The 27,809-nt window shown below is 42.1% G+C and overlaps 1 protein-coding gene across 6 annotated transcripts in view; it reads left to right on the top strand.

The window, feature by feature from the left end:
* cep350 (centrosomal protein 350) overlaps positions 1-27,809 on the top strand; it is a 120,227-nt gene that overhangs the window by 20,423 nt on the left and 71,995 nt on the right. For all 6 annotated transcript variants that reach the window (XM_033028348.1, XM_033028347.1, XM_033028346.1 and 3 more), the window contains exons 4-11: positions 504-618; positions 1,981-2,164; positions 3,239-3,861; positions 5,775-5,888; positions 8,516-8,629; positions 14,354-14,494; positions 18,069-18,685; positions 20,623-20,744. In XM_033028348.1, the coding sequence (XP_032884239.1) occupies positions 504-618; positions 1,981-2,164; positions 3,239-3,861; positions 5,775-5,888; positions 8,516-8,629; positions 14,354-14,494; positions 18,069-18,685; positions 20,623-20,744 (2,030 nt within the window). The remainder of the gene's footprint in view (positions 1-503; positions 619-1,980; positions 2,165-3,238; positions 3,862-5,774; positions 5,889-8,515; positions 8,630-14,353; positions 14,495-18,068; positions 18,686-20,622; positions 20,745-27,809) is intronic.

Below are 27,809 nucleotides of genomic sequence, written 5' to 3'. Positions count from 1 at the left end.
TTTACTGGCCACAGAGGGCAGTGGAGGCCAAGTCACTGGATGGATTTAAGAGAGAGTTAGATAGAGCTCTAGGGGCTCGTGGAGTCAAGGGATATGGGGAGAAGGCAGGCACGGGTTATTGATAGGGGACGATCAGCCATGATCACAATGAATGGCGGTGCTGGCTCAAAGGGTCGAATGGCCTCCACCTGCACCTATTTTCTATGTTTCTATGTTATCGGTCCCCTTATCATTTGTAACATATTTTAGCCCTCTGCTCCAAATTGTACCCTGTGCTGCTTTAATCATTTAGGATTTCTATGGCCATATTCTATTTTGATGGCAGGACTGCAAGGTACCTTGATCTCTCTGTAAATATTTCTTCATCTACGCAGCTTTAAATTTTGCTCTTTAATAATGTTCTTCTGATTTCTGCATATATCAGATGTAGAACAATGAAGAGTTTAAGCATGTTTTTGCAATAATCGTGTTATTACCTTTAACTATTTACTTTTTATCTGAAGTTACGACACATAGAGAACAGATTGGAAGCTGTTCCTACCAGTACTGCTGTCTTGGATACTGTAATGGACACCAAGAAATCCTTGGGCAGTGCTACCAGAAAAGTCAGTAGGAAGGGTAAGTGGATGGGAAGTGCAGAAAGCAAAATCATTACTTGAACATGGAGTAATGGTAACCATTTATCACGTGAAAACATTTTTTAATAGCTTCTGTGAAAATGCATCCATGGCACGGACCTTGAGATAGAACAGTATTCTTTCACCAGTTATAGTAAAACACCAATAATTATCTTCCTGACTGCTTGGAAATCCCGATGGTTCAGCATCTAGCATACCATGTGTTGATTCCTGTGCTCCCTTCCAACGCTTTGGCCCTTGGGTCCCATCCATGCTACAATCTGACCAAGTTCATGGAAAATTTATAATAATTTATATATTATAAATTTATTAGGTCCATTTAAATAAAGTCAATTTGGTGAGCAATTAGTAGGAGTAATGTTCCAAAAGTCCAAAAATTCAGCTGGTCTGGCATCACCAATGCCCTGAGTGTTCCAAATTATTTGAGTATTTATGAATTGGGGGTACTGTATGTAGCAATATTTGGCTGTATTCTAGAAGAATTAAGGAAACATTGAAGCGATTAAACCTCAAGTTGTAGATCTCTGCCCGACCCTAGCCCCACTCCCTACTGTGATACTCCCCATGACTTTCACATTTTATAATTATCTATTTCCAAATGCTTGCCTTTGCAGTGTTTGAGCTAGGCTTGAAAGTTTATTTGAATTTTTTTTGGCTAATATTATTGTGAGGTCTGAGACAGTCTATTGAAATCATGCTACCATTTAATTTTGTGTTAGTTGTGTTTCTTTCAAGCTTAAGTAAACATTATGCAAAAGTAGCACAAGCAGACGGAAGAAACCACATGCAGTCATGGGGCAATTTGTATAAGGCATACGGACAAGATTCCATCTAAAATCTTTGACCCAGCTCTAAGAACACGAGATTCACTGAGTTGCATAGCACATGTAGTTAGTTTGTGGTGTCCAGTATACTAGTGTGAAATACCTGTTGATAATTATGCTATTGCTATTTACTGTTCATCTATGACATGGTGATGGAGGTTGCTAAGAGTCTGCTAGAACAGACTAATTTCGTCCAAAACCCTCTTAACAAATTAAATTAGCTCCCGATCTGCAACTTTTCAATGATCTTCCACATGGAATTTCTTGGGTTTTGCTTTAATGTTTGAGGTTCATAGAAACAATTAGCTGCAACAGCCATGGGTTCGATTTGCGTATAAATGCTCCCAAGCATCTCAAACTCCAAAGAAAACTTTGTGATTATGTACTTGGTCCTTTCACTTGCATTTGATGGAGTTGCAGTTAAATAAAAACTCTAGTGCCGACTGTGTCCAATTTTGGCTATGTGAGGGGAAAAATGCATGCTTTTTGTCTAAGCCTCTTTTTTAAATCCCTTTCAGATGGAAGGTACGTGGAAGACTCTGTGGGGAGTACTTCAGCTGGCAAGTCCAATAGTCGCAATAAATTGCGAAAGGACAAAATGTCTCGGAGCCCCTTGAGATCTACAACCTTGGAAAGCAATATTAAGAAGAGCAATCAAGTAGAATTCAGGGACCCTTTGGCTTCATATAGATATGTTGAGAAGTATGTACTTACTTTCACTTCTATAATTATAATATGAACTGTGCAAACTTGTTACATGGCCTTTGCTCTCTCTGATAACAAGGGCATTGCAATGTAAATACTACCATTGATAGATAGTCTATAATGAATTAACACACATTTTTGTTCTAAGTATGGATAATAGAATGACTTATTGGGATCATGAAAAAGAGAACTGAGCTCATCTCCAATTATCCTGGACTCCTTAACCCTACTTCATCTGATTACATCTGGAGTTGTAGTGGTTCAAAGTTATGGATGATTGAATAATGTTAAATATAAACTGGTAATGTTTAGGCTGACTACTTTGTGGGTCATTGATCAATAATCTTATAAACTGGCATCATGTATTTAAAAACCTTAATCTTTGAATCAAATCCTGTATCTAGTGTAGGAATCCCAGATTAGCAAGATTTTTGAGGATGAGAAAAATAATCTTGATCAATACCTACAAAAGGATTCTAAAGTTGCTTGGAATGAATATAGAAGCTCGGATCATTATTAGTGCTGTGCAAGCAAGGGGATCTGGTAAGGGTGAACTAAGGGTGAGGATGGAAGAAAAGATTTTATTTTTGTAGTGCGTTTCCCTTCATGTAACAGTGGCAGAAGCAATATCTCTAACTGCATTTTAAAAAAAAGGGTTGGAAATAGACATTATTGAAGAGCATGCATTCAAATTAGGGAATGAACATAATGGATGTCTCCTATGTGAGTATGAGTTAGCATGTTTCCTTAGCCTTGAATTCCCCAATGCTGAAAGCTGAAGTTTCATGTTTATGCAATGTCTATCTGAGGTTTGGGACTAATGTGTTAATATTGTTGCCTTCTGCAACTTTTGCCATTGTCAGAAAGGAGCTACTTTACAAAAAAAATATTGAGGACTTTTTCATGTTTTCGGAACATCTCAAAGTGTTCTTAACAATATGTTCATAATTGTGTGGTCAAATGCTAGTTTTCTTGCTAAGTATTATTGCTCCTCAAAGGTGATTTATGTAATCCTTTTTGTACTTAATGTTAAAAGTACTGTGAAATATCAATAATGGTCATTTGTTCCAGGGAATTGGATGACAGTATCCCATCCTATCTGACTGCTAGCCAGCTGGAAGCACAGCGCCTCCTTTCCAATTTGACCTCGAGTGAAGCCCATGAGACGGAGAGTGAAACTCACCAGATGATATATGGGCGAGACAACCGGAGTTACCACTGTTTGGATAATGATAGCACACGATCATCTGTGGTAGATGATACTGTGGTGAAATTTCTCAATGACCAGTTAGCACTTGATGCCTTGCACAACTCTGCACTTTATAAAACTCTGAGCCACGATGCACTGGGACAGATGGGTGATGGCATCAAAGGCTTCCACACTAAGGCAGTGAGCTATGATGTGAATGCAAAGAATGAACGACCTTCAGAGCAGTCTCAGCTGTCCTCCCCGAGTTCCACATCTGAATCAATGATGCAGAGACTAGAGATTATGCGCAGGAAGCAACATGATGACAAACTTGAGAAACTGAAGGAGCGGATTAGGAAGCAACGGGGGCATTCAGAAGAATCTATCGAGAAGGACCGGCATCTAAACTTCCACGAATTGCCTGCTGCGCTTGGTGTAGGTACTGCAGTTCCAACAGCCAAAGTGAGAAAGATTGCTATAGCACCACCAGCTCCATCCTATAAAGGTACAAATGCCATTAATACAGTTTTATGTTTCTTTCCATTTCCTTTTCTGATTTATTGTTGTGGTAGGATACAAGTAAATCTTGCAATTACAAGTGAAGACGGCAGCTTGGTTTCCAAGATCTTGCCGACATGTACTTGTAAAGTAATTGTAATGTGAGGAAAGTGGCAACCAAATTGTGTATAGTGATGTCTCTCAAACAGCAGTATGATTTTGAATGGGCAATTTAAAGATGTTTAAGCTATAAATATTGTCTAGGACAGGAGAGGACCTCCTGTTCTTGGAGTCGTGGGATATTTTAGACCACGAAAGAGCAGCAGATATCCTATTTTTTTTTAAATGGTGCCTTTAACAGGGAACTCGCATTTGTGCTTCGATAGTTCATCAGCTGAAAATTGATGACACATTTATGCAACATGTAATACTATTGGCTCCCAGCTGCAACAAAGTGTGTTCAGTGTTGACCTTGAGTGCTCTTTGCATGAAACTTGCATGTTTTCCCTGTGGCCATGTGAGTTTCCCATGAGTCCATCAGTTTTCTCCAATATCACAAAGCTATGCATGTTAGTATTAATTAACCGCTGTAACTGAAAAATATAGTGAGTTAAAGGGTTTTGTAAGTAACTAGGTTCTGATGAAATAAGCAGAGGAATGAAACTGATGGGTGTTTTCTGAGAATCAACGTGACTAGATGGGCTAAATGGCCATCACGTGTGAGTGGGACTGAAACTTATTTGTCATTAGCCACTGAGCCACAGCTTGGCAAACAGTAAATTATGTGACATCCTCTCAGTACAGCAATAGAATATTCCCTTGGGGATTTATTTACTGCAACAATGTGTACCAACTTGCATTCTATAATCAAAGTGCAATATTTGTGAAATTGGTGTACCAATGTGAATTTGTACCAGTGCCAGTTTTTCAGGCGACTGAAAAGGAATGAGGCATAGTCACTCTGCAACAGTGGACCTTGAAATCAAATTAATGCTTTCCTCAGAATCTGAGGTGTCACTTTTTGTAAACCTGACACAACTTGCTGGTGGTTTTCTTTGTGCCACATTTAGTTACCTAGGTAGCTTCAGCATTTTAGTGCTAAAGACTAAATATGATCCTATTTCATTAACAGAAATATTCTAATTTTTAAAATACAATATTAGAGTGGTTGTGATATTGTCTGAGTAAACCAGAGAACTGCACATATGATCTGCAGGTATGAGTTACGATTCCATGATTTTAACAGGAGAAATATAAGTAGTCGAAAGCATTTATCATAACTTTTTTTTGATTTGTTTTATTTGAACTGTCATTAACATGTCACATTAACTCAGTTTTCTCTCTCCACAGCTGCCACCTGAACTAATTCCAGCATTTTATTTCATATTTCCATCAACTACTTTGTTCTGGATCTCACAGCTCCAGCATTGTTTTATTTCTGGAAAATAAATAAAACTGCAGTTGCTAGAATATGGAACTTAAACAGAAAATGCTGGAAGAACTCAACCAGTCAAGCACCATCTGTAGAAAGAGAAATAAAGGATCCTTCATTAGAAACAATAAATGGTTTATTTTTGTAGAGATGCTGCTTGACTGGCCGAGGCTTCCTATTTTTGTTTCTTCTTCTCTGTTCCTATTTGTCTATTTGCATCTCTCCATGTAATTTATGATTATATGCCTTCACTATGCTCAAATGATTCAGCACCATAATTTTCATTTGGATTTACTTTCAATCATAGATGTCTCCTTTCTGTCCAGCCCTCCTCCTCTTCAACTTTTCATATTTTTCCCAATTATGAATATTTAACTGAATATTTATGTTTCTCTTTTATTGCTTTTCAAGGTTTTTTGGGCCTGGTTTATGAATGAATTTTATTTTTACAGGAAGTTAAAGCATCATTACCTTTACTTTCATTACAGGTTTCAATCCCACAGAAACAAAAATTCGGACTCCTGATGGCAAAGTATGGTGTGAAGACGAAATACACAATATGAGTAAGGATCTGTACCGGGAGTTCACACTCCAGTTGGCAGGTAAGAAACTTTCTCTGGAAAATTGCATCAGGAGGACATTGTACTTCCTCTTCATTTTGTCCCACCATTCTTAAGATCATGATTCTGTATCTCAGCTTTGAAAAGAATATATAGTGAACAGAAGGAAGTCTTTCTCCAAGGAAAAATCAAACCAATTAACTCCAGCATAAACAATATTGTGGATAGAATTTTAGAATTTCTATAGGTCTCGCCTATGTAGAAGAGGCCACATCAGGAACATCGAATGCATGGATGAGGTAAGAGGAGGTGCATGTGAACCTCGCCTCACCTGGAAGGATGGCCGGGGACACTGGATGGATGAGAGGGCGGAGATATAGGACAGGTGTTGCTTCTGCTGCAGTTGCAGGGGAAAGTGCCCGGGGTGGAGGTAGTTTGCGTGGGAAGGGATGAGTGAACCAAGGAGTTGCTGAGGAAGTGGTCTCTGCGGAAGGCGGAAAGAGTGGGGATGGGAAGGTGTGACTATTGGTTGGATCACGTTGAAAGTGGTGGAAATGTCAGAGAATTATATTTTGGATGCATAAGCTGGAGTGAAAGGTAAGGACCAGGTGAACTTGTTCCGTCTGGGGGGAGTGGGAGCAAGAGCAGAGTTACAGGACATGCAGGAGATGTGGGTGAGGGATCCATTGAGAGAAGGGGATATCGTTTTTGCAGGTGGGACGAAGTGTCGTCAAGATAACTGGCAGTTGGTGGGTTTGTAGTAGATATCAGTGATGAGACTAAGATCAAGAAAGGGGAGAGAGGTGTCAGAGATAGTCTAAGTGAATTTGAAGACAGGGTGGAAGGTAGCGGTAAAGTTAATGAAATCCCCTAGTCTTAATTTCTCAGTTTCCGCCGCATTTGCTCCCAAGATGAAACTTTCCATTCTAGAGCGTCCTTTTTTATGGTTTCTCCCCTGCTGTCATAGATGGGTTCCTCACTCGCGTCTCCTTAAAGTCCTGTAGTTCTGTTCCCGCCACTTCCCCAGATGGAACAAGGATAGATTTCCTCAGGTCCTTGCCTTTCACCCCTTCAGCCTTCATATCCACGTATCATTTTTCAATATTTCCGCCACCTTCAAAGTGATCCCACCACCAGTTACATCTTTCATCCTTGCCCCATTCTGCCTTCCACAGAGACTTCTCCCTCTGCAACCCCTTGTTTCCCTCATCCCATCCCACCCAAATTTCCCCCTCCCCAGGTACTTTCCACTGGAGGTTCACGTGCACCTCCTCTAACCTCATACTGAATTTGGTGTTCCCGATGTGGCCTCTTTTACATTCAGGAAAAGCAAGTGTAGACAAGGTGACCATTTCGCCGAACAATTTCCCTTGGTCACCAAGGCCAGCTGGATCTCCCATTTTAACTCCCCTTCCCATTCTGAACTTTCTGTCCTAGCCACCTCCATTGCCAGAGTGAGACCACATGCAAACCGGAGTAATAGCGCATCTCATTCTGCATATTCATATTCTCCAATTTGTAGGCAACTGACCTACAAATAATCCCCCTCCCCCCGCCCTCTCGTCCTTGTGCCCCACTTTGATTCACATTAATTTCTTTCTTACGGGGTGAAGGCAAGAGAATGGGATTGAGAGAGAGAATGGAGCAGTCATGATTAAATGGTGGAGTTGATTCGATGGCCTGAATGGCTTAATTCTGTTCCTATGTTTTATGGTCTTGTCCAGCCTGGAGAAGGGAAGCAAATTTCAATGCCTGAAATACGTTAGTGAACTATATTGGGTTTTGTCTTGATCTGTTGGTTTTTCGGTGATCAAAGAAATGTGACCGTTGTATTCCAGATTCTACTGTAACTACTTGAATTTATATTTTTTGTTAAATATGATTAGATTAAAACCTATGACTCTTGATCAGTGATCTAGCATGTGGATGCTGCTGCATTATTATAACAAAAGTGAGTCTGTACCATCGCCTTAAAGAACAACATTTAGACAATTTAGTATAGCTATAGGCTGGCAAATAATTTACAGAAGCATTAACAAATACAATAGATTTATCTTGGTGGAAGGGCCAGAAAACCTTAATTTAATTGATGTAACGGTCTGGAAGAGATGAGGAAAAAAGATTTCCATTCAGGATGAGACAAGTGTGATTAGTGAAGAAAATGATGTTTGCAGATTTGTCATGGAACTGGGAGGTGGGTTAATGTGTAGAGATGAGTGAGCCAGGGAGTTATGGAGGAAGTGGTTCTTGCAGAAAACTAAAGGATGGCATTCTCCCCTGTAACTGTAGGAGATGTGACACTTGTCCCTGCACCTCTCTCACCACCATTGAGGGATCTAAACAGGCAGGTGAGGCAAAGATTTGCGTGCACCTTCTGCAACTTCTGCATTCAGTGCCCTCTTTGACTCCCAAGGAAATGTGTGTTTTAAAAAATAGAAAATGACACTCCTGTTATTGGTCCATTACACTAGCATGTTTAACGGTGCAATGTCAGCTAATCTTGACTGCAAAAATTACTTTAAAAGAATCCATTCTATTAAAATTCTGTGTAGTTTGATTGCTTCCCAATACTGTAGATTACTTGAACTAAATTGTAACCAATTGAAAGTAATTTGTCACATATAGTCCCAACAGGAGGGAACTCTTATTTTACTTTCCATTGTCGACAGACAGTAGTAAGACGAAGGAAGCTGCATGTGAAAAAGCCAGAGAGAAGAAAACCGTTAAACCTGTGCGTAAGGTACAGAAAATGACTCGATCACCGAGTCCTGACACCAAACCAAGTGAGTAAACCACGTTTTCACTTTTTTTCCTCTTTAGCCTGATCTGCTAAAAGTGCAAACTGTAAATTTTGGCATAAATTCCATGACGTTGAAACAATGAAATAGGCTAAATAGCACTGCAACTTTCAGCTGCAAATCATTTAGAAACCAAATTAAATCCAAATTCCTGCTCCTTTTAGATTTCCTATATTGGCTTGCAAACTGCTTTAACTCCAAGTAGATTTGGCTCACCACTATAAACCAGTTCTGATTGAACTGAAAATAAAACAAAAACCTGTTATTTTTATCCCAGCTTCAGTGATTGGATATATTTATGAATGAAGATGCAATTGTAATCTGAGTTGATGGTAGGGTCATCTGGAAAGTGTTCACATCTGTGGCCCACAAATTGTAGTTAAGCAGACAGAGTTTGATTGTTTTCAATTTATTATTTTTCAATGGAAGCTTACATTCTTTAAAATCTAATTGAAATAAACGTCATCTACCAGGATTTCCTTAAATTATTTATTCAAAATGTACAAGTTGCTATTCTAAATTTGACTCTAATGGCATCGGACAAAATTGATTTTCTTTATCATTTTTTAATATCACACGTCTCAAATATCTGCTGGAAAGTGATTTACTGAGTAAAGTATGAATTCCATTCTTAATGGTGTTATAATATGTATGAAAGATTTGAAGTATATTAACACATAACACATGATGGGGCCTATACCAGTCTCGTAGCAATTAAATCAATTACAAATTATGAGTTGCAAGAATGTTCCCAGTTGTTATCCTACTAAAATTTGGAAACCAGACATAAGGATATATATTCACTTATCTTTCGGGTATTTTACTATTAAGAGTTTTTTGAGAAAGTAACATTTAATTGATACCCTGTAGTGAGACAATTTGTAATCTTAATTTGTTAAGTGCCTGATATTTTGGAACTCTTATGTATTTGTGGTCGCATTTGGAACAAAAATCGCTAATTCTAAAAAAGACACAAAGTACTGGAGTAACCCAGGGGTCAGGTGGCATCTCTGGAGAAATATGTAGGAAGGAACTGCAGATGCTGGATTTACACCAAAGATAGACACAAAATGCTGGAGTAACTCAGCGGGGCATGCACCATCTCTGCATGGAAGGATTGGATGACGTTTCGGGTCAAGACCCTTCCTCAGGATATGGAGATTGTATAGGGAAAGTATTGCTGAGCTTAAAAAACGAGGTCATCCATTTTGTTGCATGAAGCAAAAGGGTGCTTTTTTTATGGTGATACTTGTACTTCGTTGAAAGCCAGAGCGCAGACGCAACAAGAGGTTGGTAATTTTTATTGTGAAAGGATTTGTTTGCAAGAGTAAAGGTATTTTATTAGAATTATCAGGCTTTGGGATGACAACTGGTACTGTGTACAATTTTGATTTTATCTCAAAGCATTTCCTGCCATACGGGAACCACAATGAAAATTCCAGAGTGATGAAGCTATAGTGTACATCACTTACTGGCATGCATAGTAATATGTAATTCCTTCCAAACTAAGGCCTGTTAAAAGTGGGGTGCCACTCCTCCTAAGGCTGCCTTGATCCTAATAAATATTCTTTGCTTGTCATGCTAGATTTCGTGGAGTAAGCACTAATGAACAAACATGCATGGAATTAAGTCTCCCAGCTAAATATAGCAAAAGACAGCAGCAGTGAGCATATCCTGGCTTTGCAAAATAAAACTGGGGGAGGGTATTGGCTGAGGTGCATGCCACCATTTATGGATGGGTTACCACCTGCTAAAAATAGCCTCCAGCCTTAATGCATGCACAGGCTAGGCTTTAAATGCTTCTTGCTATTATGCCAATCTCTGTAAATTATTTTCTCAAGCAATTCATTTACAGGAATTGGATGTTCCAGCAAGAGTGTCTGAATTCACTTACTTTTATGCACTTGTGGGATGTGGGTATTAATGTCAACATCACCATTTATTCCTCTGGTGGCAAACCTCTTGAAACATCTCTAATTAATCTGGATCTGGATACTCTTGCGGCAGTCACAGACAAGGAGTTCCAGGATTTTAAATCCATTGTAACTGAAGGAGCAACAAATTTTTTCAAGGTTTCTAATTCAGCCACCCTTGACTCCCACACGGACATTGATTCCTACACATCCTCTGTTCTGGACTTTATAAACTCCACCATCAATAGTGTCACCTCCCTCAAACGGGTGACCATATTCCCGAATCAGAAGCCATGGATGAACAGCGAGGTCAGGCTACTGCTGAAAGCACAGGACACCGCTTTCAGGTCAGGCGATGCTCGAGCCTACAGTTCATCCAGGGCTAACCTGAAGAGGGGCATCAAGAAGGCCAAGCACTGCCATAAGCTCAGGATTAAGGAGCACTTCAACAACAACTCCGACCCCCGACGCATGTGGCAAGGCATCCAGGCCATCACGGACTATAGACCTACCAACACCACCCCCACATCCTGCGACGCCTCCTTCCTTAAGGAGCTTAACCACTTCTATGGCCACTTCGACAGGGACAATCTAGAGACAGCCATCAAGGCTGTGCTCCCTGCTGATCACCAACCCCTCACACTCACCCCCTACGACGTGTACGTGGCACTGAGTAGGACTAATGCACGTAAGGCTGCTATCCCTGACGGCATCCCCGGGCGCGTCCTCAGGGCCTGTGCTGCGCAGCTGACAGACGTCTGGACTGACATCTTCAACCTGTCACTTGCCCAAGCAGTTGTCCCCACGTGCCTTAAAACCACCTCCATCGTGCTGGTCCCAAAACACTCCACTGCGGCAAGCCTCAACGACTTCCGCCCAGTTGCACTTACTCCCATCATCACCAAGTGCTTCGAGAGGCTGGTCCTGGCACACCTCAAAGGCTGCCTACCCCCCACATTGGATCCCTATCAGTTTGCCTACTGCAAGAACAGGAGTACGGAGGATGCCATCTCAATGGCACTTCACTCCGCCCTCTCCCACCTCGACAACAGAGACACTTACGTGAGAATGCTGTTCATTGATTACAGCTCAGCATTCAACACCATTATACCCTCTAAACTGATCACCAAACTCGGTAATCTGGGCATCGACCCCTCCCTCTGCAACTGGATACTGGACTTTCTAACCAACAGACCCCAGTCTGTTAGGTTAGACAAGCACACCTCTTCAACCCTCACCCTGAACACCGGCGTTCCACAGGGCTGTGTGCTGAGCCCCCTCCTCTACTCCCTCTTCACCTACGACTGCACACCTATACATGGTACTAACACCATCATCAAGTATGCAGATGATACAACGGTGATTGGCCTCATCAGCAACAACGATGAGTCGGCCTATAGGGAGGAGGTCCAGCTCCTAGCAGCATGGTGCGCTGACAACAACCTGGCCCTTAACTTCAAGAAGACCAAGGAGCTCATTGTAGACTTCAGGAAGTCTAGGGGCGGCACGCACACACCCATCCACATCAACGGGACGGAGGTGGAACGTGTTTCCAGCTTCAGGTTCCTGGGGGTCAACATCTCCGATGACCTCTCTTGGACCCACAATACCTCAACTCTGGTCAAGAAGGCTCACCAACGTCTCTTCTTCCTGAGGAGACTGAAGAAGGTTCATCTGTCTCCTCAGATTCTGGTGAACTTCTACCGCTGCACCATCGAGAGCATCCTTACCAACTGTATCACAGTATGGTATGGCAACTGCTCTGTCTCTGACCGGAAAGCACTGCAGAGGGTGGTGAAAATTGCCCAACGCATCACCGGTTCCTTGCTCCCCTCCATTGAGTCTGTCCAAAGCAAGCGTTGTCTGCGAAGGGAGCTCAGCATCGCCAAGGACTGCTCTCACCCCAACCATGGACTGTTTACCCTCCTACCATCCGGGAGGCGCTACAGGCCTCTACGTTGCCGGACCAGCAGGTCCAGGAACAGCTTCTTCCCTGCGGCTGTCACACTACTCAACAATGTACCTCGGTGACTGCCAATCACCCACCCCCCCCTCCCCCCGGACACTCCTCCCACAGGAAAAACACTATGACTGTATGCATGTAAATAGATTTATTTATTGAAATCATATTCTATGTCACTCTTCCAGGGAGATGCTAACTGCATTTCGTTGTCTCTGTACTGTACACTGACAATGACAAAGTTGAATCTGAATCTGAATCTGAACTTTGACGAGTGGGCAGTCACGACAACCATCTTGCTTTGTATTGCTCCAATCATTAAAGTATTTCACCTTGATACCCATTGCCTTTAATTTTGTTAGGACACCTCTTAATGTCGCACTCTGGTTGCAATTGACAATGGTAGCATTTAATATCTCAACATTTCAGCTCCTTGGTCCATTTGGGCCAAGCTGTAATAAAATTTAGAAAAAATCTTGACCTTTGGTTCATCATGTCTGCATCAACCATGTTGCAATTCTGACTGATCCCTTCTGCCAGTACATGATCCATATCCCTCTATTCCCTGCCTGTTCATGTGCTTAACTGAATGCCTATATGCTTAGCTGAAGCTATCATATTAGCTTCTACTACATCCCTAGGCAGCACGTTCCAGGCCTCTACCACAATAAACAAAACACTTCCCTCATGCATCTCTTTTAAACATCTTCCCTCTCACCTTGAATCTATGTCCCCTAGTATTTGATATTTCCGCCCTGGGGGAAAATAGACTTATTATACAACCTGTCTATGCCCCTCATAAGTTCTATACCTCATCCTTTTGACATTCCAGAGAAAACAATTCTAGTTTGCCCAAACTCTCCCTATAGCTATTTCACTCCAATCCAGTCAACATCCTGGTAAATGCCTTTTGCATCCTCTACAAAGCCACCACATCAAATGTGGTTTAACCAAAGTATTTTATTTATCTGCGATATAGTTTCTCACTTTTATCCTCAGTGAAGACAGGCATGCTGTGTGCCTACTCATTTGTGTTGTCACTTTCATGGAGCTATGGACTTGCACCTAAAGGTCCCTCTATTATTGCTTTAAAGAAGTCCTGCCATTTACTATATATGTGTTTAAGAAGGAACTGCAGATGCTGGAAAATCGAAGGTACACAAAAATGCTGGAGAAACTCAGCGGGTGCAGCAGCATCTATGGAGTGAAGGAAATAGACAACGTTTCGGGCCGAAACCCTTCTTCAGACTGAAGAAGGGTTTCAGCCCGAAACGTTGCCTATTTCCTTCACTCCATAGATGCTGCTGCACCCGCTGAGTTTCTCCAGCATTTTTGTGTACCTACTATATATGTGCATTTGACCTCCAAGAATGCATCACTTCACGATTGTCCGAAGTCTGACTGGTCTTGGTAGAACTCACATTGGACTAATTGGGTAATTTTGGAGTCAGTGAACTGATGTTGGATAGCAATATGAATTGGAGATTAAAGATGCAATTAATATTATATAGTGAGGAATTTCTGAGAAAATAGGGCTTAAGTGAGTACAGAACCTGGAGAGTCAGTAGATTGCTTTAAAAACAGGAGCATTAATTTCCCTTTTATTGAATGATGTCCTTAGCTACCCAAAATCAACCTCTTAACAGATGGTTGGATATGATGAAAATGTTGTTAGCTTTAGGTTAAATCTATTCCGAGGAGATCACCTTGTTTACTGTTATATTTTACGGAGTGCCATTATAATACTTTGCTTTCATCCACAAGGATGTTCTTTGAAGAGTTGTGTAGACTGTACTAAATGTGATAAATGTCAAAATGCAGTTTTATTTATTTCAGGTGCGCATGTTATCAGCACAGCTTCATGGCGTGAAGGCCAGAAACTAGTAAAAATGGTTCTGGGACCTGCACCAAAGACAATAAATGAAAATAAGGTGGACACTGATTCGAAAGTCAGGAGAGATAGGAATGCCACACCTAGTGAGTACTGACCAATGCTCTAATCTTCCATTCTCCCAAGCTTTTGATTATGTTGACCAATATTTATTAATGAAGTGATATCTATTAATGCTGTCTATGCAGTCAAGACAATAACTGGGATGCAGTTGACTTTGTTGTGGTGTGTTTTTGCTTTGAGATATGAGACCCATTTAAAATAAAATCACGATAGAATTCCCAGCATGTCCTAGCAACATATCCCATGATTGACATTGAGAATGGTTCATAATTGTGATTAGTTAATATCATTCACTTTTTCATGCAATTTCACTCCCACCCTCATGCCCTTCAATATCACGGCCCAAAGAGCATTTTGAATTGCATGTAAATACGGTAATTATGGAGGTATCCTCAAGTTTATTTGTCACATACACATACAAGATGTACAGTGAAATGAAAGTGGCAATGCCTGTGAGATTGTGCAAAACAACAGAACAGAACAGAACCAGTATTTACATTTTTTTTTTAAAGACACAACAGTAATTACGCTCCGGTGAGATCAGAGTTTACAGTCCTAATGGCCTATGTGAAGAAACTCCATCTCATTCTCTCTGTTTTCGCGCTTGCCTGACCGTAGCTGCTGGAACAGTCCGTTACTGGGGTGGTAGGGGTCCTTCATGATCTTGCTGGCTCTGGATCAGCACCTCCTGGTGTATAGGTCCTGCAAGGGGGGGGGGGGGAAGAGTGTAGTTCCCATGGTGCGTTCGGCCGAACGCACTACTCTCTGCAGAGCCTTCCTGTCCTGGCTTGAGCTGTTGTCAAACCAGATCGAGATGTTTCCGGTCAGGATACTTTCTACAGCACCAGAGTAGAAGGATTGAAAGATCCTCAGAGAGACTCTGAGTTTCCTCAGCTGTCTGAAGTGGTAAAGGTGCTGTCTTGCCTTTCTCACCAGTGCGGCAGTGTGTGTTGTCCATGTCTGATCCTCTGGGATGTGGACTCCCAGGTATTTAAAGCTTCTCACCCTATCCACAATAGTCCCATTTATCACCAGCTAATGAGGCGCTGGCCCTCCCGGTTGAGGGGGGGGGAGGGGGGCGGTACTGCTCTGGTAATTAGTCATAGTCCGTAACCCCTGCCATGGGCATCTGGTGTCATGCTGCTCCATCTGCGACTCCATCCTGTCCCTGTACCTCCTTTTTGCATCCTTCACCGCCCTTCACAGTCTGTAGGACTCTGCCTTATAGTCATCCATGTTGCCGGATGCCAGGCCAGAGTTGTAAGCAGTGCGAGCATTCAAAGCAATGCGAATGGACATGTCCACCCAGGGTTTTTGGCTAGGGAAGAGGCTAAAGGGCCTGTCCCGCGTAGGGAATCTCCTTTGCTGACCGGGCATTTTAATTGACTCATTGGAGTTCTCATAACCAAGGAACACCGACCAGTAATGTTAAATGCCCGCTAAACTTTATTAAAAGTTGTCTGGCTTCTTAAAAGAGTCTCCACTCCTTCTCCCCCCTTCTAGACCCCCCCCCCCCCCCACCGCTCTCTAAAGGACTTACCATACACTGTGCCAGCCGTCTTTTACCTTCCTGTTCATCGTGGGTGTGAATTTCAAACAGCGCTCTCCCCCACTTTGTGTGTGTGGTCGTCGTCGTCGTCAGAACTTGATTGGAACATATTCCTGTCAACATCCCTCAGTGGATCTTACAGCATGGCCTCTGAATGGCCACACCACTGCTTTATGTCCTTCGTCACTGCCGCTTCCCGTACTATCCGTTGTTTATACTCCGGCAGCAGGAAAATGGCCGCGTGGTCAGATTTTCCAAAAGGAGAGAGAGAAACGGCCTTGTATCCTTTTCTCTCCCCTTATCCCCTGCCCGCCCACTATCTCTCCCTCCGGTTTTACAATTTCTTCATTAATTAGGAACTCTTCAACATATGGGTTCTCATATTTTTCACAATGTAGCCTAGTCTCCGTAATAGTTATGAAATTGTATTCGGACACAAAGCCTATAGTTTTGTCTTTTGATCATTTTGTAACCAATATTGGTTTCCACTGATTTATTTTTACATTTTGTACACCCTTCCTATCACAGTTTATCATTCCCCATAGTAAAACTCTACCTTGCATGATTCAAGTCTTTGATTTATTGCATCTATGCAGCTTTAATTCCTTGCCCCTAGTATTAATTTTAAAATCTTACCTTATTCACTTGAATACTAGCCTATGCACTGTTCAGTTGTAGACTCTTCCAATGGTGCAGCTCACACTTTTCACAGGACTGGTGCCAGTGTTATATAAATCAAAATCACTTCTGCCAGATCAATCTTTGAGATAGGTGTTTGTTTCCCAAATCCTAACCTGAGTTACTTTTGGACCTTATTGATAATGAACCTTTTGAAGTTCTGTTTCTTAATTTGGTGCCAGGCAGAATTGTTTTTGTCCCACTGATGTCATTTGCAGCGATTTGTACTATGGCAGCTGGATAGTTCCTCTTCAGTCCTGATTGTATGTTGGAAGCTTGTTCTGGTCAGGCTACACAGCTTTCTGAACCGTTGCTCTTAGAGGGCGCTGTGTCAGTCCCCCTCACCAGTTGCCCCCTTGTTTTTTTTGTCCACTTCAGCAGCTTCCTATGTCATGGTGTCATAGCTTACTCAAATAAACTGTGGGAATCTAATCCATTGGACAATTACAAAAGCAGAGGGTCATGGTTCTATTACCTGTCTCGCCTGCCGTCAAGATCCCCTGTATCTCACCAAATCAGGACACCCTGTCTTATGGGCTGTGCTTTCCTCCTGGTGCAGAACACCTAGGTCACTGGTGTGTCAATGCCTGCATCCTAGTTTCAAGTCCTGCCTTTCAAATGCATTGAATGGTGTGACGTTGTACTTGAGCAACAAACATGACAAATTAACATAACAAACAACATCAGTAACTTGTCCTGGACCAGCCATATTGAAGCAACAGCCAAGAAAGCACATGAACGTCTCTTCGTTAGAAGGGTTAGGAAGTTCAGTATGTCCCCAACATCTCTCACCAACTTCTACAGATGCGCTGTAGAAAGCATTTTATCGTGATAAATCACAGCATGGTTTGGTAACAGCTCCATCCAAGGCAGCAAGAAATTGCAGCGAATTTTGGACGCTGCGGGGTGACGCCTGTGGTCGTGAGTAGTTGCCCAAAGAGTCATACGTTTTTCTGGTTGTCGCTGGATTTTCAACATGTTGAAAATTTTCAGCAACCTGTTACGATTATGCGGGAGCCGGCAAGTTGCCGAAAAAATTGAGTAAGTGGGACAGGCCCTTCATCAATCGCAATATAACCAATTTGGATTAAGGAAACCTGCTATGTAGCAGAAATATAGTATTAGTATAGTGACATATTTTGTGCACCAGTGATTTGTATGTGAAATGCGGTAATTGAATCCCATGTTAGAAACTTTTTTTCCTGGTCCAGCAGTTTGATACCACATAGCCAGACCTAATTTTGTAACTTCTAAACATAATTTTGGAGTTGAATAACATGATTTGTAAACCTCTGTCTTCCAATCCTAAAGTTGCCAATCTTCTCATTGTGCTTGAAGATAAGTTGTTCTTGTTTTCGTGCCCTATACAGTAAATGCTGTGAGAGTGGACCCTGAGCATGGGCTCGAAGCTTCCAGAAAATCGAGACCAGCAAGTTGTGAATCCCGCTCAGCCAAGCAGCCTTTGGGGGATGAATGGAGAAAGGAAGAGGGCCAAGACAAGCTTGAAGTGCTGAATACACATGTGCTGCCGGCTGAAGTTAGAGAGATACTTGATGACCTTCAGCTTGAGGAAGCTCGGAAAGATTCAGCAGATTTAGAAAGTGGCAAACGGACTACAGAAGGCCGTGCTTTCTCCAGAAGTGTGAGCCCAACTAAGCGAAAGCAAGAGAAGTCTAGCATGAGCACTGAAATGCAGCTGAAGCGATTGAGACATTATGATGCAGAGGAGGTAAGGCAATTTATTGCCAGGCAACAAACAGAAAGGAAAAAGAGGCAGACAGAAGAGAAGAAAGCTCAGAAGGAAGCAATGGAACAAAAGAACAAACGACTGCAAGAGCTCTATAGGAAACAAAAAGAAGCCTTTTCAAAGTCCAGGCCAGAACCCGTATGCCAAAAATATTTACAGGAGACTTTTACAAAATGTGTAACTGAGCTAGCTAAATTTAATGAGCCACCTCCCAACCAATCAGTACCAGAGGAGAAACAGGTAACCCTTTAAAATAAATGTGCCATTTTTAATTGTAATTAAAAGATTTCCTCAATTTAGCTTATAACGAAGAATAGAAGAGGTAATTGACTATGGGGGAAGACCTGAGTTATTGGTTTATTAATTTCATGTGTGTCACAATAAACAAGCAGGAATTCACAGGCCGTGGAGCCACTGAGCCCCCGTTCCCACACGCAGTAAGCCAGGGACAGGCCCGGTACTCCAGCCGCTGCGTTGCAACTTGCACGCTTTACTCCCGTAACCTGAAAGACGTTGTGGGGCACAAGCTCATTGGGTGACTGGCGGAAGTGGGTATGTGGTGCAATGGGAGCCTGAGTCCGCTATAACCAAAATCCGTTAAGTAGAAATCCGTAGATAGACACAAAAACTGGAGTAACTCAGCGGGACAGGCAGCATCTCTGGAGAGAAGGAGTCGAAACCCTTCTTCAGACGAAACGAGAGATATAGACGAGATGTGGTGAGATAAAGAAGGGAAGAGAAGGAAAATGAGAGAGATATAGACAGTGATGTGGAGAGATAAAGAGCAATGAATAAAAGTAACAATGATAAAGGAAACAGGCCATTATTAGCTGTTTGTGGGTGAAAACGAGAAGTTAGTGTGACTTGGGTGGGATAGAAAGAGGGGGAATGTCGGCTCTTTTTTTCTCCCCATCACCGTCTATCTCTCGTTTCCCTATCTTTTATCCCTAACCAGTGTGAAGAAGGGTCTTGACCCCAAACCTCACCCATTCCTTCTCTCCAGAGATGCTGCCTGCCCCGTTGAGTTACGCCAGCTTTTTGTGCCTACCATTCAGATAATAATCTGCCTTCCTGTTCTTGCCACCAAAGTGGATAACCTCACATTTATCCACATTATACTGCATTTGTCATGCATCTGCCCACTCACCCAACCTATCCAAGTCACTCTGTAGCCTCATAGCATCCTCATCGCCATCCGCAAACTTGGAGATGTCACATTTAATTCCCCTGTCCAAATCGTTAATATGTATTGTAAATAACTGGGGTCCCAGCACCGAGTCTTGCGGCACCCCACTAGTCACTGCCTTATCCCTAACCAGTCTGAAGAAGGGTCTCAACCCTCGAAACGTCACCCATTCCTCCTCAGAGATGCCGCCTGTCCCGCTGAGTTACTCCAGCTTTTTGTGTCTATCTTCGCTTTCAACCAGCATCTGCAGTTCCTTCCTACACATGTAGAAATCTGTTATTGCGAGGGCTTAACTATATTAAAATATGCTTAATTTTCAGGAGAATTTTAGAGGACAGAGTAGAGGGAATTCCTGAGTTTAGATGCAGATATATCAAAGAGTGCAAACAATTATCAGTTATCTCTTAATAGCATATGGCTCATTATTAAAGTTTTGAACATGTTTTCAACTTAACATGTTAGCCAACTATTGCCAGGTTTGTTTATGATAATTTTGATTACAGCCACTTTGGTGCTTTGGCAACTCAGAACCTTGATTGGAGAGTTTCATATGTGAAATTACAGAAGAAATAAATTTAGGCGATAACTTGCCTTCAAAGACTTTTTGGCGAAGAGGAAACATTTTATGTTAGCTTGGCCTGGGTGGGCTGTCATTACTAGTAAATTGGTGTTGCACCAAATTTAAAGGTACAATGAAACTAGGATTGAGAATTAAGGTTGGGGCACTGGACTATTTTAATTTAAGGTGGTAAGGGGATCTGAAAAGATGGTGCAAGAGCTAGCTGAATAGATGCTCTCAATTTTAGCAAATCAACTTCAGACATCTTTCATAAAGCTCTTTTGATGAGGACAATCTGGTTATAATCTGGTTATAAATGGCCAAACAACTTGAGTACAACATTTTGTTTGTCATGAATGGTATGCTAGCAAAAGATTGCCTTTGGTTTTAATACTATTAGATCTGTATAATATTTTTGCTCACTTTTTTCAGCCAAAGACCATCTATCAGCCTTCAGGAGAATCTGACAAAGAGAATAAAGGACAGGATCGTCCCCTCAGTGCCTCTTCGAGTAGTGACATGTCTCTCTCTGAGTCTCGGCAGGCTCCAGGCCGGTAAGATGCATTTTGCATATTTCAACCAATGCTGCTCAAATTAATATATACTATAAATTCTCTTGTACATAACATTCATGGAATAGTCACACATCGCCCTTATTGTTCCTTCGTTTATCAAGTATTTATTACGTCTTTAATTTTCCAGCCATGTTTAATCCAAACGTTGTCGAAGGAAAACAGAGACCTTTTTCCAACTTATCTTCATGCCTGTTCTCTGTCACAAACATAATGACTTGAGTTCACTGAATGAATTTTTGCTACTTGGTCTCGGCCATCTGCTTATTAAATGAGGTCAGGTATGGTGTCCTTTGTCATGTCGTCCTGCTGCCTGGATAGCAAAGTATTGAAGTTTATGTAAGCTTGTGCCTCTTCCTTCTAAGATGCCTCCAAGACGAGGGTAGCCAATGTAACTTTACTTTTTAAGAAAGGAGGGAGAGAGAAAACGGGGAATTATAGACCAGTTAGCTTTACATCGGAGTGGGGAAGATGCTTGAGTCGATTATTAAAGATGTTATAGCAGCGCATTTGGAAAGCAGTGACAGGATCGGTCAAAGTCAGCATGGATTTATGAAGGGGAAATCATGATTGACTAATCTTCTGGAATTTTTTTGAGGATGTAACAAGTAAAATGGATAAGGGAGAGCCAATAGATGTGGTGCATCTGGACTTTCAATAAGCCTTTGACAAGGTCCTACACAAGAGATTAGTGTGCAAAATTATAGCATATGGTATTGGGTGTAGGGTATTGATAGATAGAGAACTGGTTGGCAGACAGGAAGCAAAGAGTAGGAATTAACGGATCCTTTTCAGAATGGCAGGCAGTGACTAGTGGGATGCCGCAAGACTCGGTACTGGGACCCCTATTATTTACAATATAAACGATTTAGACAAGGGAATTAAATGTGATATTTCAAAGTTTGCGGATGACACAAAGCTGGGTGGCAGTGTGAGATGCGAGGAGGATGCTATGAGGCTGCAGGGTGACTTGGATAGGTTGGGTGAGTGGGCAGATGCATGACAAATGCAGTATAATGTGGATAAATGTGAGGTTATCCACTTTGGTGGCAAGAACAGGAAGGCAGATTATTCTCTGAATGGTAGGCACAAAAAGTTAGAGTAACTCAGCAGGACAGGCACCATCTCCGGAGAGAAGGAATGGGTGACGTTTCGGGTCTAGACCCTTCTTCAGACTGGTTTGGGATAAGTGAAACGAGAGATATAGATAGTGATGTGGAGAGATAAAGAACAATGAATGAAAGATATGCAAAAAAGTAACGAAGATAAAGGAAACAGGCCATTGTTAGCTCTTTGTAGGGTGAAAATGAGAAGCTAGTGCGACTTGGGTGAGGGAGGGATAGAGAGAGAGAGATGGAATGCTGGGGCTACCTGAAGTGAGAGAAATCAATATTCATACCACTGGGCTGCAGGCTGCCCAAGCGAAATATGTGATGCTCTTCCTCCAATTTATGTTTAGCCTCACTCTGACAAGGGAGGAGACCTAGGACAGAAAGGTCTTTGTAGGAATGGGAAGGAGAATTAAAGTGTCCAGCAACCGCGAGATCAGGTAGGTCAGGTGGGATGAGCGAATGGGTTCCACAAAATGATTGCCCAGTCTGTGTTTGGTCTCGCCGATGTATAAGAGTCTACATCTTGAACAATGGATACAGTAGATAAGGTTGGAGGAGGTTCAAGTGAACCTCTGCCTAACTTGAAAGGACTGTCGGGGTCCCTGGACAGTCGAGGGAGGAGGTATAGCGACAGGTGTTGCATCTTCTGTGGTTGCAGGGAAAAGTACCTGGGGAGGGGGTGGCTTGGGTGGGAAGGGATGCTAACCAGGGAGTTGCCGAAGGAACAGTCTCAGCAGAAGGCAGAAAGGGTTAAAATGGGAGAATGTGGGATCCCGTTGGAGGTGGCGGAAATTTCGGAGGATTATGTGTTGTATGCGACAGCTGATGGGGTGGAAGGTAAGGACGAGGGGGGGACTCTGCCTCTGTTGCGTCTAGGGAGAGGGGGAGCAAAGGCAGTGCTGCGGGATACCGAGGAGACATGAGTGAGGGTCTCATCTATGATGGGAGAGGGGAATCCCGTTCCCTAAAGAATGAGGACATCTCAGATGTCCTAGTATGGAACACCTCATCTTGGGCACAGATGTGGCGTAGATGGAGGAATTGGAAGTAGGGGATACAGTCTTTGCAGGAAGCAGGGTGGGAAAAAGTGTAGTCTAGATAGTTGTGGGAGTTAGGCGGTTTGTAATAGACGTCAGTCATTAGTCCATTTCCTGTGATGGAGACTGTGAGATCAAGAAAGGGGAGGGAGGTGTCGGAGATGGTCCAAGTAAATCTGAGTGCAGGTTGAAAATTGGTGGTGAACTTGATGAAGTCCATGAGTTCTGCATGGGCGTAGGAGGTAGCACCGATGCACACATCAATGTAACGGAGATAGAGTTCGGGGATAGGGCCAATGTACGCCTGGAGCAGGGATTGTTCAACGTACACGACAGAGAGCCAGGCATTGCTGGGGGCCCATGCTGGTGCCCATAGCTATGCCTTGTACTTGGAGGAAGTGGGGGGAGTGAAAGGAGAGGTTGTTGAGGGTGAGGACCAGCTCTGCTAGTGTTAGTAGAGGGAAATTGGATGGTTTGTCAGATAGCCCTGACATTCCCTCTCTCTATCCCTCCCCCTATCAAGTTCTTGTTTTCACCCTACAAACTGCTAATAATGGCATGTTTCCTTTATCATTGTTACTTTTTTGCATATCTTTCATTCATTGTTCTTTATCTCAACACATCACCATATATATCTCTCGTTTTCCTTGTCCCTAACCAGTCTGAAGAAGGGTCTCGACCTGAAACGTTACCCATTCCTTCTCACCAGAGATGCTGCCTGTCTTGCTAAGTTACTCCAGCTTTTTGTTTGGTTTAAACCAGCATCTGCAGTTCCTTCTTACATATTATGTTGGCCTTCATTGCGAGAGGATTTAAGCTTAGGAGCAAGGAGGTCCTACTGCAGTTTTAACGGGCTCTGGTGAGACCACACCTGGAGTATTGTGTGTAATTTTGGCCTCTTAATTTGAGGAAGGACATTACTGCTATTGAGGGAGTGCAGTGTAGGTTCACCAGGTTAATTTCCGGGATGGCGGGACTGACATATGATGAAAGAATGGGTCGACTGTGCTTGTATTCACTGGAATTTAGGATGAGAGGGGATCTTATATAGAAGCATATAAAATTCTTAAAGGATTGTACAGGCTAAATGCAGGAAAAAAGTTCCTGATGTTGGGGGAGTCCAGAACCAGTGGTCACAGTTTAAGAATAAGGGGTCAGCCATTTAGGACTGAGATGAGGAAAAACTTTTTTCACCCAGTGTTTATACATAGTTCCCCCCATTTCAGGGCACCATAATGTTTGGGACACATGTGTTTAATTGCCTCCTTAATGTAGGTATAAGAGAACTCTCAGTACCTAGTCTTTCCTCCATTCTTTCCATCACCTTTGGAAACCTTTAATACTATTTATCAACATGAGGACCAAAGTTGTGTCAATGAAAGTCAAAGCAGCCATTATGAGACTGAGAAACAAGAATAAAACTGTTAGAGACATCAGCCAAACCTTAGGCTTAACAAAGTCAACTGTTTGGAACATCATTGAGCTTACTAATCGCAAAGGGACTGGCAGGCCAAGGAAGACCTCCGCAGCTGATGACAGAAGAATTCTCTCTATAATAAAGTAAAATCCCCAAACACCTGTCTGACAGATCAGAAACACTCTTCAGGAGTCAGATGTGGAATTGTCAATGACCACTGTCTGCAGAAGACTTCATGAACAGAAATACAGAGGCTACACTGCAAGATGCAAACCATTGGCTCACTGATCTTCATTGATGATACAACTGCTGATGGTGGTAACATAATGAATTCTGAAGTGTATAGGCACATCCTATATGCTCAAGTTCAAACAAATGCCTCGAAACTCTTAGGCCGGCGGTTAATTCTACAGCAAGACAATGTTCCCAAACAGACTGCAAAAGGAGTTTTTCAAAGCTAAAAAATGGTAATTTCTTGAGTGGGCAGTCAATCACCCGATCTGAACCCAATTGAGTATGCCTTTTATATGCTGAAGAGAAAACTGAAGGGGACTAGCCCCCAAAACAAGCATAAGCTAAAGATGGCTGCAATACAGAGCATCATCAGAGAAGACACCCAGCAACTGGTGATGCCCATGAATCACAGACTTCAAGCAGTCATTGCATGCAAAGGATATGCAAAAAAATAGTAAACATGACTATTTTCAATCACATGACATTGCTGTGTCCCAAACATTATGGTGCCCTGTATGAAGTGCGTAAATATATTCGACTGAATTAAATGCAAGTTTTTTAAAATTATTATTGGACAGCAGTTGACTCACCATCTAAAACATTGTGTTGGGGAGTTCAATGCAAGCATATGGTAAAACATGCTCACAAAGAGTATCTGTTAATTTCTGCAAACCACATACCATTTCTTTAGTGAGTTTCCAGGAAAATTCTGCTGGTGCTAATGAATTTTGGCATTGTGCACTGAGCAACGCGTGGCGATGTGGCAGGCTGTGTTTTTTTAAAACAGACACTCTATTCATTTCAAAATCAATTGGTATGACAAATGAATGGGTATCTTTGATAAATTGTGTCTATTTGTATCTATAGATCAGTTCTGTTAAATGACACTGTTGTTTAGCCTTGTGTATCAGTTTGCCTGTGAAATAAAAAAAAATAAAAAATTTAACTCTTTGAAGGGATAGATTGGCCCGGCGCGAAAACCCAACTGAAGCTTGAACTCAGGATTAGATGAAAAGTTATACTTTATAATCTACGAACTTATCTCCAATTACGTATTATAAGTAATTCATTCCACCTTTTCTCTTTTTTGATATTTGTAATTCTTTCTCTCTCTTTCTATCTATATAAAAAAACACTAGAAGCAGAATTAATCGACAATTGAAAATTTTAATAATGTATGAGTGATGCATATGAAAAGTTTTTTTTACTATAATATGTAACTATACTTTACCATAATATGTTTGCTTCTAATAAAAATAGCCGGCCTGTGTTTACCCTGGATAACTAGCTGCTAGATTCCCATCACAGAAGTGAGAGCTGAGAGAAATAAAATGTCTTCATTCTACATTTTTAAACATTTTTAACTCCTTAAGAATTAATTAGTTACCATTGATGTAAACTAGGGCCAATAAAGTGACAATTTGTCCATTCAATACTCTCATCTTCACTTGGGTTCTTTGTTAATTCATTATTCATACTCTTTGTGCACCACAGCATGCTGCTTGTATCTTCTTAATTAAAAGGCTACAGTCTTCAAAATTGTCATAATTTACAGAATCATTGAATACAGTCACACATCTGAAGCTGAATTTAGCTGAAAAGTTTGAAATAAAGCAAAAACCATTGGAAACCCACCCATGATGTAAGGGTGCCTCAGAGGCTGCCTGACCTGTCTATTTCAAGCATTTTCAGTATTTATTTTAGTTTGCAAGTACTTGCAGTATGAGATTTTTATTAACAGCTGAAAAACTTGATCTTCTGATGATCTCTTCATTATTGTAGAAAAAATGAAAGCACAAATGCTGGCTTTTAAGTCGCCACTCAATACAAGGATGGCCCTCTAGCCCATGACAGTTACCCAGCCAATCGATATGAGTGTAACTGATCTAACTTCTCCATGCCAGATCCCATAACCCTCAATCCTCCAATCTTTGAGAAATCTATTTACCTATGATTTTAAAAACTTCCAATGAGTTACTGTTGAGCTTCTGCTGTTGGAATAACCAAAGTCTTACACCGTGATTAAGATCCAAAGACTTTATTAACGTAACAGCATAGGTAACTTCATATTAGCACATTACTCTAAAAGTGAGAGAGCAAGGCAGGGAAGCTTTCTGTTAAACTAGTGGGTATAGCTACAAAGTATGCCTCGTAACATGAGTGACACTGATCTACATCCTCCCTCTTAAAGAATTAAACTTCAGTACAAAACCATTGACTAATTAAGGCATATATAGTAATTGATAATAAACTGGAGGAAAGTCAAACATAGCCTGGGTACTTCACGACCGGCTTGCAAACACGACCAGCACGTGTGCGATAAAGACCATCTCCGTTTTTCCCCACTGGGGACTGAGCGGGTGGCTTAATAGGTGAGGGAGACTGAGCCAGCATTCCCGGTGATGAAACAGGAGACTGTGGTGCAGGCGAAGTGGGCGTCGCTACTGGCAAAGCAGCCGTTGCAGAAGTGGGTTGTTGTGCTAGTGTGGGCGGATTAATGCCGCTGGACACGGATGGAAGTACACTTGTGCGGTCTGGGTAATATGGAGGTGGAACTGGCTCGTTCACAGGCAGGATATTTTGTCTGTTATGCCTGTAGGTACAGCCATCAGCACTGACCAGATATGAGCATGGCTCAGAAGCAGTTCCTGATATTACACCAATACGGTCATGGCCTTTGTCAGTCTGCAAACGAACCACCTGCCCCTTGGTTAATGGTGGCAGTGGCCTACTTGTCTTGTCACACCATTGTTTTTGAATGTCTCGCTTTTGTTGTAACCTGGACTGGACTTCCGATGGTGGAACCACCTGTGGGATCAATGCCTGATTCGCCACAGGCATGTGGCTCGGGTCTGCCTCGACAATAAACGTTGAGCAGGTGAACCCAAAATGGGGTTACGGGAGATGTTACGTAGGTTGAGTAGATCCAGGAATACGTCGGAATTAGCTCTGTACGAACATTCCATGAGCTGTTTGGCACTCTTGACAGCCCGCTCAGCTAGTCCATTTGACTGTGGATATTCAGGGCTGCTGGTAATGTGGCGAAAATTCCAGCGTGCAGCAAATTCCTTGAAGTGTTGGCTGGAAAATTGACTGCCGTTATCAGTTAACAGTATGCCCGGAGCTCCGTGGACCGAAACTTTGGCCCATTGTTTGAGATTCTCCCACTAGTGAAAATTTTTTGACATCTGCCCTGTTATGGTCCCTTAGGATCTTTTGTGTTTCAGTAAGATCATCCCTCATTCTT

Source organism: Amblyraja radiata, chromosome 10, assembly GCF_010909765.2.
Source record: "Amblyraja radiata isolate CabotCenter1 chromosome 10, sAmbRad1.1.pri, whole genome shotgun sequence".
NCBI lineage: Eukaryota > Metazoa > Chordata > Chondrichthyes > Rajiformes > Rajidae > Amblyraja > Amblyraja radiata.
The sequence above is the reverse complement of the archived record's forward strand: the minus strand, read 5'-3'. Positions and strand labels throughout refer to the sequence as shown.